Raw genomic sequence first — 21,303 nt, 5'->3', positions numbered from 1 at the left:
ACTTCATGTCTTCCTTAACACTCGTTTACATGTGGGAGTAGAAAGCTTTTCTTTATTCTAAATACTTGACTTCACAAAGAATTAAATTCATTAATTCTTGAAGAAATTTATAAATTGAGGAGAAAAAGTTGTTTTCTTGTGTCCCTTCTTTCTTAGTTGAGGCCCAAACCATCGTATTCGATAAGCCCAAGTAATAATATTTAGTTGAGGCCCAAACCAACGTATTTGATAAGCCCAAAATACATAAACTACTTTTTTCTGAATAAAAATTCATGTATAATCCTATACTATATGGATAAGGCAGCAATGGATTGTAGTAAGAAAAATATCCACACATATAATATTTTGTAGAATCTTCAATTTACAACATAAGTTAGAAAGTTCTGCAGATAAAACTACAATGGCCATTATTCAACATCAAAGGCTCAACCTTCTTATCTTCTTCTTTTTCTTTGTGGTGCCAAATTTCCTCTTCGGCTTCTCATCTTTATCTTGTAAAATCCGTAGATCCATTCCAACAACCATTTAGGCCTTCCATATCCAAGAATCAGGCAACCAATAATACCACCGATTACGAATCCACATCCATAGCCAGAAACAACTGCCTGCCAACAGAATCCATTTAGAATACCATAATCATGATCATCTTCTTCCAGCATCACTGGAGGCGAAGGCTCTTCACATTTCCATGATAAAGGAAATCCGCGTAGTCCAGAATTCCCAACATATGATGTATTTTCAAATGTGGAAAACTGGCCATTGGATTGGGGTATCTTCCCTGATAGATTATTCATAGAAAGGTTCATCACAGCAAGAAATGTGAGCTTTGTTAGCTCTGTTGGAATTTCCCCTTTCAATCGGTTTGAAGACAAGTCCAACGACTCAAGTTCTGTCATGTTTCCAAGAGATGCAGGTATACCTCCTGTGAGGCAATTGTGAGACAGATTCAGATGTATCAAGGAATTCAAATTTCCTATGGTGTTTGGGATACTCCCGGTGAATCTGTTGGATGACATGTCGATTGTTGTGAAGACTTTCAAAATTGTAACATATTCTAGTTCCAAACCTTTCACTGTTAATGTCATTGAATATGTATACAATGGAGACTGGTCTTGTTCTCCTCGATGATTCACACGTGTATCTATCATCGCCTTGAAATTCCTCAAATAATCACGGGGCAGATTTCCAGTGAATGCATTATGTGATATATCAAAAACTTGGAGGTTAGGGAATGGAAGTGTAGCCTTGGAAGTGAGAGAAGAAATAGTACCGCTGAAGTTGTTGGATCTCAATATGAGGACGCGAAGATCAGTGAGATTTCCTGTCCAAACTGGAAAGGTGTCTTGTATTCTGTTGTTTCCAATGTCAAGAACTTGCAGACTTTCACAATTGGAAAGGGGTTGGGGTAATGATCCTGCCAACTTATTAGCATTTAAGTCGAGTGACTCAAGACTACAACCCATTGGAATTGTAGTTGGGATGAATCCTGTGAGTTGATTCTTGGACAAATCCACAAATTCCAAATTCCTCAAATTTCCAATATCAGGAGGAATTATACCTCTGATGCTGCAGTTAGATGCTTCAAAGGTGGAAAGGGAAGTAGACAAGTTCCCAATGGAAGCTGGAAGGATACCATTCATCATCGGATTGTTACTAATATCCAAGATCTCCAAATTTCGGCAGCTTGCTAAACAAGAGAGAAATCCCAATTCTTGATTTGACGATTCTACTCCGGTCAGATTATTTTCACTGAGTTCAAGGAGTTGCAGCTGGCTAAGATTACCGAAGTCGGGGATGGGACCAGTGAATGAGTTACTGCTAAAGTCTATAGCAGTAAGCTGAGAAGCATTGGTGATAGAGTTTGGAATTTCGCCTGTTAAAAACATACCCGCAAACTTATTGAAAAGCAAGATCCAACTCTAGATTAAAATACTGAAGAGAGATCAAAATTACTTACAAAATCATTAAAAATGGTGAAATTGTATAAGAGAAGTAAACTTTTAGATTCAAAATTAACTAACAAAATATTGAAGAGATGTAGAGTTTGAATACAAATTTAACATCACTTTTTTATCATAGACACCACTTATTTGAGACCAAATAATAGTTATATGAGTTTCATGTGGCATCACTACTTTTTGTGGCATCCAAAAAGAATCATTTTTTTTCTACACCAATTATTAAAACTACTACAAATTAAGTACTAATGTTTATTATGATTATTTCATGTACTCCCTCTGTGGCATCTAAAAAGAAGCAAATTTTCAACTTAGGTTATTTTATGTGTTAAATCGAAGTGATGATCAAATTATACCCTTTTATCACAAAATTAATAAGATAGTTGTTTGAATATAATATTAAGACTAAAGTCAAATGTAGATCCTCTACATTTGTCCGAAAAACTTTTTAGTATTATGCATTAATTAAATATGATAGCTTATGATTGTACACATTAATTAAGTGTAAGAGCTTCCTGTCCTAAATAATATGTTTGGATAATGATTACGTAATAAATAAACAGTCAACAACATTTGAACTAAATTAGTAATTTAATTGCATAAAATAAAATTAAAACGAGAAGAATGTCCTTTTATATTTTTTACCTTTAATAGTTTTGTATTTTAAAATTTAAGTAATTCTTAGCTTTTATAGTTCAAATGATAATCAATTCACTAACCTGGCTAAGTACTGTTGATCGACAACTTTTTGAAGAACAACAAAATATGTACCAAAATATATTGAAAGTTGTCACATTTAATGTATATGATCAAAAAGTTTTTAAATCAGGTATGATAAGCAATTATGCACTTTAACATATAACTATTTTAAACTAGAACATTTATTCTGTGGACAAATGAGTAGTAGATATAAGTTGTGTCTCGCACCTGTTAAACTGTTGCTGCTAAGATACAACTCTTGGAGGTTGAGTATATTGTCCAAATTTGTGGGTATGCTTCCACATAGTTTATTGAACGCGAGGTCTATGGATTCTAGCGAGGAAACGTTGAAGATAAAAGACGGGATACTTCCTATCAAAATATAACATATGATTAATTCAAATGTTAAATTAATGTGAAGGCTCCATTGAATTAGTTATACATCGATTACTTGGAGATCGTTATCATAAAACTGTGAGCATACTCAAATTCCCAATTCCAGTCTGAATGTTGCAATTGAATTGGTTTTCATTAAGGTTAAGGATTGCTCGTTGTCTTAGATCCATACCAAAGTAAAGGGACCAGTAAAAGAGTTTCTGTTCAATTCTATAGCAATAGAGGGTGAAGCATTGGTGGTAGAGGTTGCCGATTCCAGAATTCGTCACTGAGTTTATATATAAAGTTGTCGGATACAGTAAAGATCAATTTTGGTCCTAAACATATGACCAAAATACGAATTTGGTCCAAAACATTCATTTTTGAAAAACAGATCTATAACAATTGAAATCCTTGTCGGAGTGGTCCTTTTTTTACGGTTCCGCAAAAAAAATTAACGGTCATGCCACTGTGCAATTAGCGTTGACCGTTAGTTTTTTTACGGAACCATAAAAAAAGGTCTATTTCGTAGACATTTTCATTTGTTATGGACCTGTTTTTCAAAAAGGGAATGTTTTAGACCAAATTTGTATTTTGGTCATATGTTTAGGACCAAAACTGACTTTTAGTCTTGTCGGATATTGAAAAGTGAGAGCCATGTTTGAAGCAAAGGTTTCCAGAAAACTGATTCTGTTGAAGAGAGATCTTCAACTTTAACAAGTTCGAATATAGTAGAGGGGGAGGTATGTTACGGACGTCCTCCGTAGCGTGACCGGATGGCGATCTTCGCGCGAGTTGCTGTAACCAAACCTTCGACGTGCTCGAAGGAAAGCTCACGATTTGCCGGTTCTCGGACGTTCTCCGATGAGCAGCAATAGGGGATGAAATATGCTCGTTGCACAAGTAAATTTTAGGGAAAATATTTCATTGATTGATTTCTTGATTAAATGATAACAATCTCTCCTATTTATAATACTCTAATACTACTACCCTAACTTAATGAACAAGAAACAAATATCTAAACAAATATGGGAAAGATATGGTGAATAAAGGAAAACTAAATAATTGGAAGATCATAATAGATATGATCGTATCAACTCCCCCACGTTTGAAATTCACCTTGTCCTCAAGGTGGGAACCACGAACCATTGACGAGAGTTGAAAGCAAAAGCTTTAGCAAGGCGTCTCCTCCTGGATCATACACGTATCGAATAGCTGAATGTCTCCCTTTATCACCTTTGTCAAAAATCAACAAAGGAGACCCAATGTTGTTGGCAAAATTCCATGCCACAACGAAAAGCTTGTTCACGCCTCCCAAAATGCTCAAACATGGCATGTCATTACGCGGAGGGATCAACCTTGCATCTGTGTCGAGCGATGTTGACCGATGATTCATACTTGGAACATCACCGACATTCAAATCCACATAGACACAAGCAATTATGGCCAATTCAGTGTAAGCGCCATATCCTTTCTTTCCCCAACAATTTCCAACAACATTTTTGGATGACATTTGAACAACATTGAGTGAGGCGATGGCCTTCTTCACTTCATCAGTAGAATCGTCCTCCTCTACATCGTTTAACAATGCCTCTTCCTCCTTCTCTTTACTCATATCGGGGCTGCGCGGTGGGTACATTTCCGCAAAAGATGAAACTTGTTGGTCTTCGAGTCTGCCATCTCTACCTTCCCTAGATCCCCTATTCTCACTAGGCACGCCTCGACCCATGGCTTCTTTTGCTCCTGTCTCTAATATGGAGTCCTTTGAATCACAAAGCTCCTCCTCGTCCTAACCACTATCATCAACGCAGTCTAAACATGAATATGCAATCTGAACATCTAAACTCGATAAATAAGAATCGACTTCATTTAGGTTCGTCCCTTCATTCACATATCCACTCACATAGCTACCCAAACTCACGTAAAGTGTGGGGGAATGTGTATGAGTAACGATGTTAAGGGTGAAGTTCCCTTAACACGATAAAAGGCAGTCGCCGGAGCTTTGCCGGTCAATCAAACCAAGATTTAGGATTGCAAAAAGATAAAATACGATAAAAGCTAAAAAGATAATTTCATATTTCTTGATTGCATAAAGAAAATAACAATAACCCTATTTATAATACTAATACTAACCTAATGAGCAAGAAATAGATATCCTAAAGATATGGTAAATCAAAATAACTAATTAATAAAGATATGAGGATCTTCATGTGGATATGCACATATCAACTCCCCCGCGGTTAAAATCCACCTTGCCCTCAAGGTGGAAACCAATGAGCAATGAGGCATCCTGGCTCCGAAACCCGGCTATCACAAAACTCCGTATGCTCATCAATCTTCATTCTTTGACCATGACCAAATAAAATCACATCTCCAAATGCATATTTTGTGTGGTCGATTTTCTCATTTAGACAACTCATATCGCCTTCCAACTTGCACATATATATAATTCCAGGGACTAGGAAGCTTGTAAATCCAATAAAGATTCTGCTGTCTTTGCGTCGAGCAAAAATTTCAGATACAGTTCCAATGTCAAGTGGTAAATGGTGCAACAGGTCACCTGTTCTCAGGTCCCTTGTGTGCAAAACATTTTTCACATCGCTTAAATAATTCACAACTATCCGATTGCCACTTACAGCTGAAGCAGATTCAAGCACATCCTTTTTATCTTCTTGAAGTACCACAGTCCAGGAATTAGGTTCTGTTAGATCAACTCGTACAAGTTTGTATCTTGGAGCTTCTTTACTTGTGAGGAAGATTAAATTCGTCTCGTCATTTGCAACATAGTGATAGGAAGCATCAAAGTTATCAACAAGCCTTATGAAAGGTAGCAACTCCTTTGTCCCCCTACAACCTTCAAGTTCTTTAGAGAGCAATGATAAATCACAGTAATAAACCTTGTTGACTGGGTCACAACTTTCTCCAATGTACAAAAGAACATACTTCCCATCTTCCGTGACTGAAGCAGAATGTGAATGTTTGGGATTATCATGATCCCTCCAACATAAGATATCTTCAGACTGATTGGTACCCAAAAAATGATAATACACTTCTTGGTTTAAGTTGGAAAGGGTCTCTGTGCCTGCATCTAAATTCTCTCACTCTTTCGGAGCTGGATAACGGCTGTTGAAAAAACCCTTGCCATCATGCGTCCAACTAATACCCGAAAACTTAACCCATGAAACAACATCAGGCTCAGTGGTTTTATAATCAATCTTGATAACTTTAATGGTCACCCAATCGCTTCCACTTGAACTATTGCCATAGGCCAAGTACTTTCCATCCTCACTAACTGCATTTTCACTCAGTGCCACAGTTCCATCATCATGTAACGTGTTCGGGTGGAGCAAAACCTCAGGTTTCCCTTCCAAACTATCCTGAACATAGAGAACCGTTCGGGAAGCAACATTATTTTCATCAGCTACAGCAGGAGCATCCTCACTAACATCAACAACTTTTACACCCTCTGTGTATCTGAAGGAATCCCGCACCGAGAGAAGCTCACGGTAGTCCTGATCCTCTTCCTTGGAAAATCCCCCATCCGCGATCGGTAAGGACGCTGGTTGTCGCTGCTCCTGGGGTTCCCACGACTTGTGACCGTTTTGAATTTGGTGATCTGGGAACCGATTACCCCAGGGATCCCAATCCACGGCCTCATCAGATCCATCGAAATGCGGGGCTTTCATCTTCTCGTAACGTGCCTGCTCCTGACGAAATTGATCATAACGGGGTGTGTTAGAATAGCCTGCTCCGTCATGTCGACCCTATGCGTTGTCCCACGCAGACATGTGTCGCCCGGACCGATTCTCCAGCCTATGAGCGGGATTGTCCCACTCCGTCGGTTGTCTGCCAAGATAATGATCAAAGCGTGGCTGATCTAGACGCCCATGATCCAAACGCTGCAAGTGAGAATAGGGACCCTCTTCTCGCTGGTCCCATGCATTCTCCGACGCCGGCACGTGTCTTCCGGCTCGAATGTCCAGTCTATGCGCGGGATTGTCCCAGGCCGTCGCCTGCCTGCCTCGACTCTGCCCGGTGTTGACCCCGTAGCGGTCCCACTGCGTCGTCTCCGAGTTCGGCGGAAGAAATCTCCCCCGAGGCGGCCCGGCGAACCCTTGTTGCGTCTGATCCGGCCGGAAGCCAGTGCTGCTAGAGCCCGATGCATCCCACGGCATCCCCTCCGAGTGCGGAGTATTATAACTGCCCGTCAAACCCTAGAAGTGGGTGAGACGCCACCGCCGTTGCCGTCGCCAAGATCGGCATGTTCCTCGCTGAATCTCCTCTTCCCCGCTGCCCATCATCAAACGGCGGGTCTGGGTCTGGCCATGGCGGAGGATGCGCGACGCTCTGCCGCCGCTCCATCGCGTCGAAGCGCGCCTCCACGCGTGCAAGCGACGCCAGCAGATGTTCGACCGCCATCGTCGTGGAGTCCAGCGATCCACTCGACGCCGGGAATTGCTCCAGTCCGCGTATGACTCCGGCGGAAGTCACAACTCCCGATTCCGTGCGGCTCCCCATTCGATTCGACATGGATAATCTGAGATCGTCAATGAAAGCACCAGTTGTTAAGGGTGAAGTTCCCTTAACACGATAAAAGGCAGTCGCCGGAGCTTTGCCGGTCAATCATACCAAGATTTAGGATTGCAAAAAGATAAAATACGATAAAAGCTAAAAAGATAATTTCATATTTCTAGATTGAATAAAGAAAATAACAATAACCCTATTTATAATACTAATACTAACCTAATGAGCAAGAAATAGATATCCTAAAGATACGGTAAATCAAAACAACTAATTAATAAAGATATGGGGATCTTCATGTGGATATGCACGTATCAAACGACCTCTCCGTAACATCTGTCCTCATCAACATCCCTCCGGTAGCGATGCGGCTGTGGCGGCTGTGGCAAAGGTAGGAATCTGGCACACTCAAGGTCAAGGGGCTCCACAGGCGTTGGTGGTTCATGTGGTGGGTATCCCCGCTGTTCCGGAGGGTCCCAGCAGGAAGGGCTGGCGCACGGGCGACGGTTGTGCTCGTGGAGGCCAGCCAGTTGGGGCCGGTGGCTCGTAAGCCGACACTCGCTGCTGAACGCGATTTTCAGGCCAATCCCAAAGCCTGGTTGGGCACGCCGGTGGACCGTCAGAGACCGGAGACCTCACATACTGTCTCGGGACTGGCAGGTCCTAGCAAGTCTGCTTTTTCGGAGGCAGAAACTGCTGCTGGTGTGATTCTTGCGAAAACCAACCCGGGTTAGGGCTTTTGCGCACGCAATGCGGCTGTCGAGGTGGCTGTTCCTGCTCCACGAACTGGTCCCCAGAGGTGGAGGCGTTGAGCAGACGTTGGTTGCCATTCTGTCGGGTAGTATACACGCTGGAACAAGAGCGCGCGGGCGGCTGCTGACTCTGTGGGGCAGATAGCTGCGGCGAGTTCGTTGCACGTACGGCGGGGATGGAGTCGGTTGTGGCTGTGGCTCCGGCGGCGGAGGTGCACGAGGGTAGCCAACACAGCGATTGGCTGCATCCTCCGAATGGCAGCTTAAAAAGCCGGCGGGGATGTTGCGCGACCCCAGATTGGTGTGGGCTGGGGTATTGTTTCCGACGAAGATTTTCCACGCGCCGATCTACTGCGTCCATACCGGATTCCATCATGTCCAATAGGCGATCAAATTTTGCAAACATTGAGTGTATCTGGTGCGGGGGCTGATATTGGTGGTAAATAGCCATAACTAATAATAGGAAAAAAGAATGAAGTTGGAGTGCCTTCTTTGCGAAGAAGTGGTTCGCTGTTATTGTTTTGGTGAAGAAGGTCTCTTTCTTTTGTTGATTGGTGAAAAGTGGATATGGATTAAATAAGGTGAAAGGTATAAAATAGGGACTTGGTAGCTTCTCTTCGGTGGATTTTTTGTAAGGGGAAATATGGAGGATTAGGTGATTTTTTGTAAGGGGAAATATGGAGGATTAGGTGTGGCTGTGATAATGGTACTGCGGCTGTTTTTTTTTTTTGATATTGGTGAATAGTTTGGGGGATATTGACGAACGAAGACGGAGGATGAGCTCTCAATGAAAGCACCAGTTGTTACGGACGTCCTCCGTAACGTGACCGGATGGCGATTTTCGCGCGAGTTGCTGTGACCAAACCTTCGACGTGCTCGAAGGAAAGCTCACGATTTGCCGGTTCTCGGACGTTCTCCGATGAGCAGCAATAGGGGACGATAATATGCTCGTTGCACAAGTAAAATTTAGGAAAAATATTTCATTGATTGATTTCTTGATTAAATGATAACAATCTCTCCTATATATAATACTCCAATACTACTACCCTAACTTAATGAACAAGAAACAAATATCTAAATAATTATGAGAAAGATATGGTAAATAAAGGAAAACTAAATAATTGGAAGATCATAAAAGATATGATCGTATCAAGGTAGTACTAGACATCAAATTATTAAAGGATGCAAATACAAACTCAAGGTCAACTAGATTTCCAGCAATTCACCTACTGTAGTAATATTACCTTTGTCCCAATAAAATTGAGATATTTTATTTGAACACAAGTGATTTTAAAAAATAATATTTAATGAGTTAACTAAAAGATAAAGTAAAATAATAAAAATAGAATAAAGTAGATAGGAAAATAAATTAATAGAAACTGACTGTGTTGATTTTGAAAAAAATTAACTGACTCAACTACAATGATACAAGCGAAAAGAGACTATGACCTAATATAGTGAAACAAAGGGGATACTTAATTCAAATTGAAGGGGTTGTTTTTGTAAATATAAGTTTCATCCAACATTGGTCAAAGTTCAAGATTTGAAATATTAAACTAACTGAAAAATATATTAAAATCTAAAATTGATCATATATATTAATATAAATGCTTAAATTATGCTTTTGTCCTACTCAACATATCATTTGATTCCAAACAATAACTAATGGTCTTATTTTTAAAGGAAGTGAATAATGGTAGTTGATTTCATTAACAAGCTTATACCTCGATTTTCATTTGTTAATCTTTTGTTTTTTTAAAACGTTTCTATTTACGTCCTCTAAAATGTAGTTAAGAGCCCAAAAATAAACACTATTTTTGAAGCGTTGAAAATATATTTAGATATATAAATTAGCGTTATTAATTGCATTAAAAAATATTATTAACCGTGAATACACTAATAATGTACAGAGTTTACAAACATACCTGCCAACTTATTAAAAGCAAGATTCAACTTATGATAGAGGCTCCCGATTTGTCTTGGTATTTCACCTAAATAATTAATCAATAAGTTACTTACAAATTTCTATAAAAATGCAGAAAGTATATGAAAGAATTCGAAATACAGTAGATTTGATGATTCTGAGATTTACTAGTAAAATATTGAAGAGGTAATCGAATACAAATTTAATTAATTGATAACCGACAAGTATTTCAACAACCTACGTTGTAGATGTCAACACGAAGACATTTAATGTCAACTAAATTTAGTTAACATCTATATTTGCATGTCAACAACAGATATAGATATGTCAACTACATTTAGTTACTATACAAATATCTTCGTTTTGGCATCTATAACGTAGGTTGTTGACATGCTTGTCAGTTATCATATGAAGGAAGTTATCAACCTAACATGACCCTTCTAATATAAATACATAAGAGAGATCAATTGTTAACTCAACCTTTAATTGCTAGTTACAACTAATTTAAAACCATAAGATTAGTAGAGATCTAGTGGTCTACAAATTGCCACGTGTAATTTCGTTATATTATTATTTAAAATTAAAAAGATAAGAAAATTACCAAAATTATGGTTTTTGATCAAAATATCAATATAGTGTATTAAACATATCAATACGATTCATTGAATATGTCAACATAATTTAGCATTGACATTTTATATGTATTATATTGACATATTATGATAGTTATATTGATATTGAGCTGTTACCAAAAAATTACAAAAATTCAAGAAATTTTTTCAGATTTTGACATCGGAACATATGCAAGTGAGATCTCGTTAAAGTCATTATAAAATTATCTTTAATTTGATATAAGTTATGTAAAAATGTTATTTAAATTGAGATAGTTATAATTATTTAAACTTTTTGGATATTTTTTTAAAGTAGGTTATAACTAACTTTTGGTCAATTTACATTAATACTCTTAATTGACATTTTATGTGAATTGTATTGATATTCATGAATCGATAATCTTGTACCTTGATTTTATAATCTAATGTATATTATTTAGTTGTAGTTAGCAATTTAAGGGTGAGTTAGCAATATAACACACCCCCATAAATACATACATTATAGTTTCTAACATATATACAAATATTACAGTACTATTTTTAAATATAAATTTCTCATATTATTTTCTTAGGAATAAAATATATTTTTAAAATTAGACAAATTCTATTTTAGAAAAAAAAAATTCTCTCTAATATCAGGTGACAGTTATTCTTACTAACAACACTTTTTCTTTCTATTTCTCTATTATTTTATCAATTGGGCATTAAATTTCTTATCATTTCAAAAATTGTATTAATTTTTAAACGACGTAGGTAGTATTTTTTTCTCATAATTTTTTACCAATTCATATTATCAAGCCTTAAACTGATTTTAATTAAAAGATAGAAGGCTCTCCAGTTTTGGATAATATCATTTTTATTTAGAATTAGATGTACAAAATATAAGTACTTCTTATAAAAATGAACAGTCTTTTTATTTTGGTTGGTCCCAAATAAATAGCCTTTTTCTATTCTAGTAATTTTTACTCTAATGTTGCGATGAACCGCATTTTCCACTAACACTACTTCAATCATATATTTTTTTAATTTCTTTCATACTTTTACCAAATGTGGATTAAAATTCACGCCGTCACAAAAAAAAATCCATTTTAATGGGATGGATGGAGTAAAATGAACCAAAAAATATATGTGCACGACTAATTTTGAACTTTATTATTAAAAACGTGATAAATGTAGTAATGTTTATTAAGAATATGCAATGTAGTACTAGACTTAAAATGTACAAGTTTATAAACATACCTGCCAACTTATTAAAAGCAAGATTCAACACTAATAATGAAGAGAGGTTCCCGATTTGTCTTGGTATGTCACCTAAAGAATTAAATCACAATTTTACTTACAAAATTTTATAAAAATGCAGAAAGTATATGAAAGAATTCGAAATACAATTAATTTGATGATCCGATATTTACTAGTAAAATAGTATGGAAGTGATAGTTGAATACAAATTTAATCAAGTCTACGATTGAGTTTGAATATTACAATTAGACTAATTAACCTCTGTGATAGACATTATAGAATTATGGGATAGTAATAAAATGCAAACTCTATATATTATACAAAAATACCAAACAGTGATCTGGACCATTAGAAAATATCAACAAATGACAAAATAATACCAACGAAAAATTTCAACACAGTGTCAACATAATTTTAACATAGCATCAACCGTTGACATTCGTTGACATTGTGTTGATATGATCGGCTGATAACTATCTTAAATTGATAACTGAAAATTATGTCAATAACCTGCATTAAAGATGTAAACACGAAGACATTTGTATGTCAACTAAATGTAGTTGACATATGTATGTCTTTTGTTGACATCTATATTTACATGTCAACAGAAGATATATGTATCTCAACTACATTTAGTTAATATACAAATGTCTTTCGTGTTGACATTTATAACGTAGGTTTTTGATATAGTTGTCAGTTATCCATTTAAGATAGTTATCAACCTAACATTACCATTGGATTCTAACAATATCCTAATTGCATACATTCAAATGACAAATTTTAATAATAAATTCGTGAATATTCATAGATAAGTGGTACAATATCAGCATAACTAGCATATGTCATTATAATAAATGTATAATGTCAAAATTAGACTGGGTTGACATATGAATGTGATCGTGTTGGTGTTTTAATATACTATATTGAATGTTAATGTTTTAATACTATATTGAAGCGCGATCATAAATCCTAAATTTGGTAGTTGCTATTATCCTTTTAATATTAGAGAGCATTAGATCTTTGAAAAATCTTATGGTCTCAAATTGGATAAAATTAGCATTTTAGGGAGAGTTGACAATTGATCACACCTCTATGGGTCCTACTATACAATATTTGCATCTTTACAACAAACTACTAATTAAATCTCGTCCATTAAATATGGGGAATAGACGCACAAGATGGGCTGATTATTGGTACTAGCAAATGTCAACAAACTCTATGAAAATGTCTACCGGGACACATTGGGAAGATATATATTACACGCGAATGTCAATAAACCCTATGAAAATGTGATCAACTGGGGGCATATATATACACGCGAATGTCAAAAAAGGTTCTTTGGTGACGCAAACAATGGGCCCAGAGACACGGCCAAGTATTTGAAGCGAGAGTTAGGACAGTGACGGTGGATTTTCAGAGAAACGACGATGGTGAATGATATTAGTGACCAATTGTCCTAATTTTATCACAAAATTCATAAATAAGACAATTTTCTTAAAACAATATATGAAGCACTTATTCTCGGCTTAAAGAGTTAATAGATATAAGTTGTTGCTCACACCTGTTAAGTTGTTCTTGTTAAGATACAACATTTGGAGGTTGCGTAAATTTTCCAAATTTGTTGGTATTCTTCCAGACAGTTTATTGGCACTGAGTAATATGAATGCCAACCGTGAAACGTTGAAAATAGAAGATGGAATATTTCCTGTCAAAATATGAAAAATGAGGTCAACTAAAATAGTTAAATCAATATGAAAGTTCGAATGAATTAATATAGTTACCTTGGAGATTGTTATAATATATAGATAAATACGTAAGCCTACTAAGATTTCCAACTTGGGTTGGTATGTTTCCATTGAACATATTCACCGATAAGCTCAGCTTCTGCAACTCGCTGCACTTATATATATTCCTTGGAATTTTTCCATATAATAGATTCTCTCTGAGAATTAATATCTTCAGTTTCGGAGTATTATTGCATATGTCACTTGGGAGCGCGCCTGATAGGTTGTTAACCCTCAGATCAATGTCTTCCAATAAAGACATGTTTGTAAGAATACCTCTTGGTATTTCTCCAGTGAAGTTGTTAGATGTCGCGTTTACATGCTTCAGACGATGTAGTTTAGACAGCTCAGTAGGTAAGACGCCTGTGAAGTTGTTGGAGCTGACGTCCAAGGTCTGGAGAAACGTTAGGTTTCCCAGATGTGGAGTGAGCTTTCCGTGGAGGGCGAAGTTGGAGAGGTTGATGGCCGTGACCCTGTGGTGTTTGACGCCACAGGTGACACCAGCCCATTCACAGATGGAAGAGTTGGTGAGCCAGCTGTTGCTCAACACACCATTTGTGTCGACAGTGATGGCATTTTTTAACGCAAGTAGAGCATCTTGATCGGTGGTGGAATCGGTTGGTGTTGCAGATAAGGTGAGGGTGCAGAAGATGTTTAAACTAGTTACTAAAAGCATGAGTGAAAAAGGAAGTAAGAAAGAGGTCTCCATGAAATTGGTAGTAAATTGCAATTTAGTTTTGCTAATGATGATGAAGTGGTTTAAAAAAGAGGGTATTAAATACTCCCTCCGTCCTCTAATAATTGTCCAATTTGATTATGCCATAGATTTTAAGAAATGTAAAATAAAGTAGGTTGAAAAAGTTAGTGAAATATATGTCCCACTTTTATATGTTAGTTTTATAATAAAATGTGAGTAAGATGAGTTAGTGGAATGTGAAGTCTACTTATCATTTGTGGTAAAAACTGAAAGTGAACAATTAATGGAGGACGGATAAAAATAGCCAATAAACAATTAATAACAGACGGAAGGAGTACTAGTCACTATAAGCTAAATGAAGTGGAAATATTTTGTCTCTCAAGATAAGTAAACAAAGAAAAGTCTTCATTTTTCAAGTTGCAATCATCTATCAAGATTTTCTATCTCAAAGTTTATTATTTCTTGAATACTCTCTGCCTCCACGAAGAATAGACAAGTTTTAACATTTTGATTTGTCCATAAAAAATAGACAAAGTTCAAAAAAAAAAAGTTTTCAATCATAACTAACCCTACACATCATTCTAAATATGGACCACACAATCCACTAACACTCATTTCGCTACCCTTTTCCTCTCTTTCTCTTACTTTTTTCTATATCTCTCTTACTTTACCGATTATACATAAAAACTCAAGCCATTCATTGTCTATTTATGGTGGACGGAGCAATCATATTCCCAGTTTTTTTTAAATAGATTCATCGTGTACATATTCACAAAATCGAGTATTCATAAATATCTATAAAGAAAATCAGGCAAACACAACATGGACTTAGGTCCCACATAATATACAAAAACAAAAGGTGGACTTAGGTCTACATAATATACAAAAACATAACATGGACTTAGTCCACATATTAAATGCAAGGCCAGAAAAATGCTCAAAACTATTGACAAAGGCTATTGCTTCTGGACTTCTACATATAAAATACAAAAACATAACATGGACTGTTAAACACATAAACTTTTATGGATGCATATAATTTTTCCAACGACGACTAATCAATTAAAAACAACAGTTTGGTGGTACTCCGGACATGAAAATATAATTATTTTGATACTATGAAGTGTGATTAATTGTTTAACTTTTTAAAGTTGCTAACTCTGCTAACTCATCAATGCAGTGTATTAAAAATATCAACACGATGACATTAAAATGACAACATAAACTTAGTTGATATTTTAATACCACTAGTGTTGACATTATATTTAAAATGTCAACATAGTATATTAAAATGTTAATACAAATTTGTGTTGATATTTTAATGTGATCATGTTGACATTATTAATACGTTGGGTTAATGAGTTAGCAAGTTAGCAATTCAATAAAAAGTTAACATTATAATGCAACCCATGGTTATTATATCTATAGTTACATTTTGATACTGCTAGTTCTTATATATATTTACTTTTTTAGCAATACAAATTGTGGAATCATTTTATTCTCCTACCGTACGATTTTAAAGATGTTGGAAAAAGAAAAAGAATATTGAGTGCGAGCTGTAAATTACTGAAATGCAATTTTAAAAGTGTCTTTATGGAACTAGTTCCTTTATGAATTCAACATAGAATGCTCATATCACCCGACATGAAAAACATTAGCATTGTACAAATTTATAATTTTAATGATTCCGAAGCGTGAGAATATGTCACATCTATATCTAGACAGCGGCGGAGGGAGGTGGGGTCGAGTGGGGTCGGCCGACCCCACCGTCGTCCCCGGAGAACAGCCAGAAAAATACTCCCAACGGTCCCCGACCCCACGGTCTCTGGAATTCTGCCCTTGATTCGGTGCTTGACCCAGTCACTGCGTCATGGCTCATGGTTGATTTCGTGTCTAGGGCTTGGGGAAGAAAGACTTCAGTTGGGCTTGAGCCTTGTACTATTAATTACTCCCTTGACTATTGAATAATTAGACTATTAATAAAGACAAATAAGTCAAAAATGGTAAACTATGTTCTAACTATCTTTATTTATAAAAAAAACAAATCAGTAAAATTATTTTTTGTAGAATATATTATGTAATGTAATGCTACGGGAAACACTAAAAGGGCTACCGATTTTATATGTATATTATTTAATGTTAACAAATTAGAAAAAGTTATACTCCTATAAGACTATATTTTAGTATGTGATCATCTATAAAATATGGAGTAATAATTTGGTCATATCATGATAACATGTTTTTAGATTTTTAAGTAAAATATTAGTTTTTGAAATTTGGTTCCACTTTTTATTTGGGGTGATTTAATTTTGAAAAACCAAACATAACTATAAACCAATTTAATTTTTATATATTATTATTATTTTGAAATTTGGCTTACCTCTTTAATCATGTTTTATCATTTTATCATTTTTATTTGGTGATAACAATTATATATTTTCCCTAATTTTGATTAATATGATCAATATATTATTTTTCATTATTAAATTTAATTACCTTCCTTTCTATATTAATGGATTAAATTTTTTCAAAAAGATCTCGAGTTTCTGTTAGTTGTTTTAGCTAATGTTGAATAAGAATCACAACGCCTAGAAAATTTTGTGAGATAGTTTCTATTGATAGTTTTGATATGAATATTATATATCAGTTATCACGTTTAACATAAGATGGATACATTTCATTTATAATATATTTTTATTAAACATACATATTTAAATACTATTATTTATTTTCTCATTCGACCCCACGATTTTTTATTCCTGGATCCGCCATTAATCTAGAGCAATAAAGATTGACCCGGTCCATATGAAAAAAAAAAATTGGCTATGGTGATTTAATTTCATTTAATATAATGCTAATTAGGCTAATTGAATTAATTTTGTATGGATGATCCAACGTTGCCAGAGAAGTTGTGTTTCCAAATTCCTTTGACACAGCACCTGAATTTTGCAATTATACAATAAGATTAACAGTTATAAATACTTGATCATGCTACATATAGCGATGAAGAGATAACTAATTGATGAAGGAAATTATCTAGAATTGTCTAGCTCCACGCTAGCCGACTTGGACCATAGATATTACTCCCTCCGTCCGCCATTAGAAGTCCCGTTGATTTTTCTGCACTCATTTTATAAAAATGATAAAAAGTAGTATGTGAAGAAATGATAAAGTAATAGAGAGAAGAACGTAGAGTCTCATTATTCTACATCAAAGGCTCAACCTTGTTATCTTCTTCTTCTTTGTGGTGCCACATTTCCTTTACGGCTTCTCATCTTTATCTTGTAAAATCTGTAGATCCATTCCACCAACCATTTAGGGTTTCCATACCCACCTTATAAATGAAGTGCAGGGAAACAAAACTATCCACATATTATATTCTATAGAGTCTTGAATATTTAACATAACTCAAAAAGTTCAAAATAACATGCAAATAAATGTAAGAAAACAACACCACCAGTAAATAAACAATGTAGCTCAACCTTGTTATGTTCTTCTTCTTCTTTGTGGTGTCACATTTTCTCTACGGCTTCTCATCTTTATCGTTATCCTGTAAAATTTGTAGATCCATTCCACCAACCATTTAGGCCTTCCATACCCAAAAATCAGACAACCCACAATACCACCAATTACAAATCCACATCCATAACCAGAAACAACCGCCTGCCAACAGAATCCCTCTAGAATACCATAATCTTGATCACCTTCTTCCAACATCGCTGAGGGCAAAGGCTCTTCGCATTTCCGTGATAAAGGAAATCCACATAGTCCAGAATTCCCAACATATGATGTATTTTCAAATGTGGGAAACTGGCCACTGGATTGAGGTATCTTCCCTGAAAGATTATTCATGGACAGGTTTATCGCCGAATGAAATTTGAGCTTTGTTAGCTCTGTTGGAATTTCCCCTTCCAATCGGTTTGAAGACAGGTCCAACGACTCGAGTTGTGTAATGTTTCCAAGAGATGAAGGTATATGTTATGAATCCTCCTGACCCACCTGTTAGTGATTCTCCAATGGAAGGGACGGCGGAGTCTACCCCGGAGGACTCGCCGATTAGCAAGACGGGAGAACCTAGCCCGACGACTGTATCGGATGACACGACGGCGGAACTGGGAAAACAGACGGAGGAGGCTACGGAGAAGGTGAAGAAGAGAGAGCTAAGGCCGAGGAAGGGACTCAAGCAGCCAGAACGCTACCATGACTTCGTGCCGAAGTAGGAAGCCAGCTGCTCGACGAAAGGCCTGAACCAGCTACTGTTTTATTCCAAATTAGACTAGCGTTTTTTCTTTCCTTATTTTATTTTATGTTTTATTTGATCGAATATTGTGTCGAGCGTTTTATAAGCTCCGTCGGGTTTTCTTTGTTGGTTCTTTCCCGATGTATAGGTTTAGGTCGAACCAACCCTAGGGTCCTAGTTATTATAAATAGGGCATCTCATTTGTAACGACCCGTTAAATCGTTACCTACACGAAAGAATAAACCACGTATCAAATACACTTTCGACAACAAATCGAGACGAAAAGTTGGATAAGAACCGCGTCACATCAGGCACGTTTTCCAAGTGGATAAGAACCACGTCACATCAGGCACGTTTTTCAACGCCGCATTAATTACGCGTCACATCGAAACGAAAAGACGTGAATTTTTGTCTTTTATGAAAATATTTTCTATAAATACAACCTCCTTTCATTTCATTTCATTTCATTTCTTTCGCAATCGAGAATCCGAGAGAGAGAAGAGAGAGGAGGAGCCGATGGCGGCGGATCCGCGACGGCGGATTCGTGGCAGCGGCGGCAGCAGTGAAGGGAGAGGGACGAATCGTGTCAACGTTTGTTTCTACCGTTCGTTTTCTTGATTCAAGAAGGTATAACTAAGATTTCCTTCTCATCTCCTTCATTGAAACTTTATTCTTGAATCCTACATGCATATAGAGGGTGTAGGAATCATAGATCGCAAAGTTAATCGGTGGGAAAGTGAGTTTGCTTGAGAACTTTGATAGTTATGCTATTGTTGATTAAGTTGTGTGAAGTTTGATTTGAATCCTAGGTAAATGATCTAAGTTTATGTGCAAACATGTTAAGAGAGTCTTATCAAGCATGATTGTGTGTTATAAGCATGAGAAAATTTTATTTGGATGATTGTGGAAGAAACTCAAATTTCGAAATTTTGAGTATGAAATTTGTGGTGTTCGGATAGTGGATTCCGAAGTGTATTTGACTGACCAAACGGTCGAATTTTGATACCAAAATTTTACTGAGTAAATTTCAAGGTGATTTCTGTGTCTCGTATAAATTTCAGCCCTTTTTGTCGAAAAATGAATTTTTGAAAAATGTTTGAAGTCGACTGCGCAATTCTGCCAGTAACATGTGTTCTCGGCCAGAATGTTTCGAAATCTGTTTGACCGACCAAATGACCTCCGATCGATTTGATTCTTGAACTAGATGAAAATTTGGAGTGTCTTCTGAGTCTTGTGAAAATTTCAGCCTTATTGGACATCGTATGAATTTACGGTGAATTTTTCAAATGAACTGCGCAGTGCTGCTAGAATTTTATGTTCCGATCAGAGAGTTGCATAAATGTTTTGACTGACCAAATGACACGATTTTGGTGTGAAACTTTAACTGGGTGAACTTGAATGTGTCTAATGTTTTGTGACCAAAGTTTAGCATCATATGAGGAAGGATGAATTTTTGGTGAATTTTTGAAGTTTACTGCGCAATACTGTCAGAAATTATATGTTCTGACCAGAGAGTTCAATATGTGAAATGACTGACTAAATGGCGTGATTTCGATATGAAAATTTTCATGGATGAACTTGAAGGTGTCCTCTGTATTGTGACCAAAATTTAGCATCTTTTGATGTTGGGTGATTTTATAGTAATTTTTACAAAACGGTCGCGCAATTCTGCCGATTTTCTGTCTTATTAAAATGACACTTATTTCCAAGTTTAAAAGTATTATATGATGCATGTATGTCCAAGGAACGTGTTTAACAATGCGATCACGTGTGATACGTTGAAATATATTATGGTTTATTTTTCCACCTTTGTGACGAACGTTGGGTTGGGTAAATGGAGAATAACGATGAGAGAGAAACAATAGGACATGCATGATAATATAAGTTTACGAAAGGCTGATTTGTGTTGTCGTTGGCAAGGGTGATTGAATATACGTGAGCTCGAGGAACTAGGGTTGCCTTAAATGGATGTTGAATGGTTTAAGCAAACGAGGTGGGCTCTCTTTTACTAAACTCTTTTACGCTTTCAAAAGTATGATTATGGTGTAATAAGGGTGGTTTAAAAGTGTTATGTCATGCCATGGATTGTTTTGATTGAGATTATGTGCCTGATGCCTAGTTCGTATGAGTTTACTCCGTTAGGCTATATGGCTATGAATGAAACGAATTCGGGTCTGAATAGGGCCGCAAACCCTATCAGGCTGTGTACACAAGTGGGATCGTGAGCCGTCCTTGCTAGTCGGCCGGTCTCGTGGGCGAATAGTGTGGCCACACTTTCGTCGCACTATGGAAAGAGAATGTGATTGAATGATTGATGAGAAAGTGGGGAGATTGATTGTCTGGCCAGACTTTGAAATATTTTTGTGTTCTCGTGATATTTCTTAACTACACATAAAACTCGAGATCACTGATATGGATGACATAACTGTTTTTATGAAAAAAAAATTTCGGCATGAGCCCATTGAGTACATCAAGTACTCAGCCCTGCATGTGTTTTCCCTAT

General features: G+C 36.4%; 1 protein-coding gene and 1 long non-coding RNA gene across 2 annotated transcripts; both read right to left on the bottom strand.

The window, feature by feature from the left end:
• Positions 1-395: 395 nt before the first annotated feature.
• LOC121780110 (receptor-like protein 36) lies at positions 396-14,539 on the bottom strand. Its single transcript, XM_042177630.1, has 6 exons — positions 13,861-14,539; positions 13,641-13,784; positions 12,080-12,151; positions 10,231-10,296; positions 2,886-3,029; positions 396-1,873 (listed from the first exon to the last, which is right to left on the bottom strand). Exons 1-6 carry the CDS (start codon positions 14,537-14,539, stop codon positions 435-437), a joined length of 2,544 nt encoding a protein of 847 aa, XP_042033564.1. The 3' UTR covers positions 396-434.
• A 2,885-nt stretch (positions 14,540-17,424) lies between these two features.
• On the bottom strand, positions 17,425-19,141 carry LOC121779366. Its single transcript, XR_006045797.1, has 3 exons — positions 18,043-19,141; positions 17,784-17,851; positions 17,425-17,680 (listed from the first exon to the last, which is right to left on the bottom strand). It is a non-coding gene; the product is annotated as an uncharacterized LOC121779366 (long non-coding RNA).
• Between the last annotated feature and the right edge of the window lie 2,162 nt (positions 19,142-21,303).

Source organism: Salvia splendens, chromosome 19 (assembly GCF_004379255.2).
Source record: "Salvia splendens isolate huo1 chromosome 19, SspV2, whole genome shotgun sequence".
NCBI classification, from domain to species: Eukaryota; Viridiplantae; Streptophyta; class Magnoliopsida; order Lamiales; family Lamiaceae; genus Salvia; species Salvia splendens.
Note: the sequence above shows the minus strand (reverse complement) of the source record. Positions and strands in the feature narration are given on the sequence as shown.

What these genes read in the sequence shown, in the direction of transcription:
- LOC121780110 (XM_042177630.1), bottom strand. Translation starts at nt 14,539, where the DNA reads ATGCTTTTAGTAACTAGTTTAAACATCTTCTGCACCCTCACCTTATCT. An exon ending in ATATTATAACAATCTCCAAG is followed by an intron (nt 13,785 to 13,860) that starts GTAACTATATTA and finishes ATATTTTGACAG; the next exon opens with GAAATATTCCATCTTCTATT. An exon ending in TGCTTTTAATAAGTTGGCAG is followed by an intron (nt 10,297 to 12,079) that starts GTATGTTTATAA and finishes TTAATTATTTAG; the next exon opens with GTGAAATACCAAGACAAATC.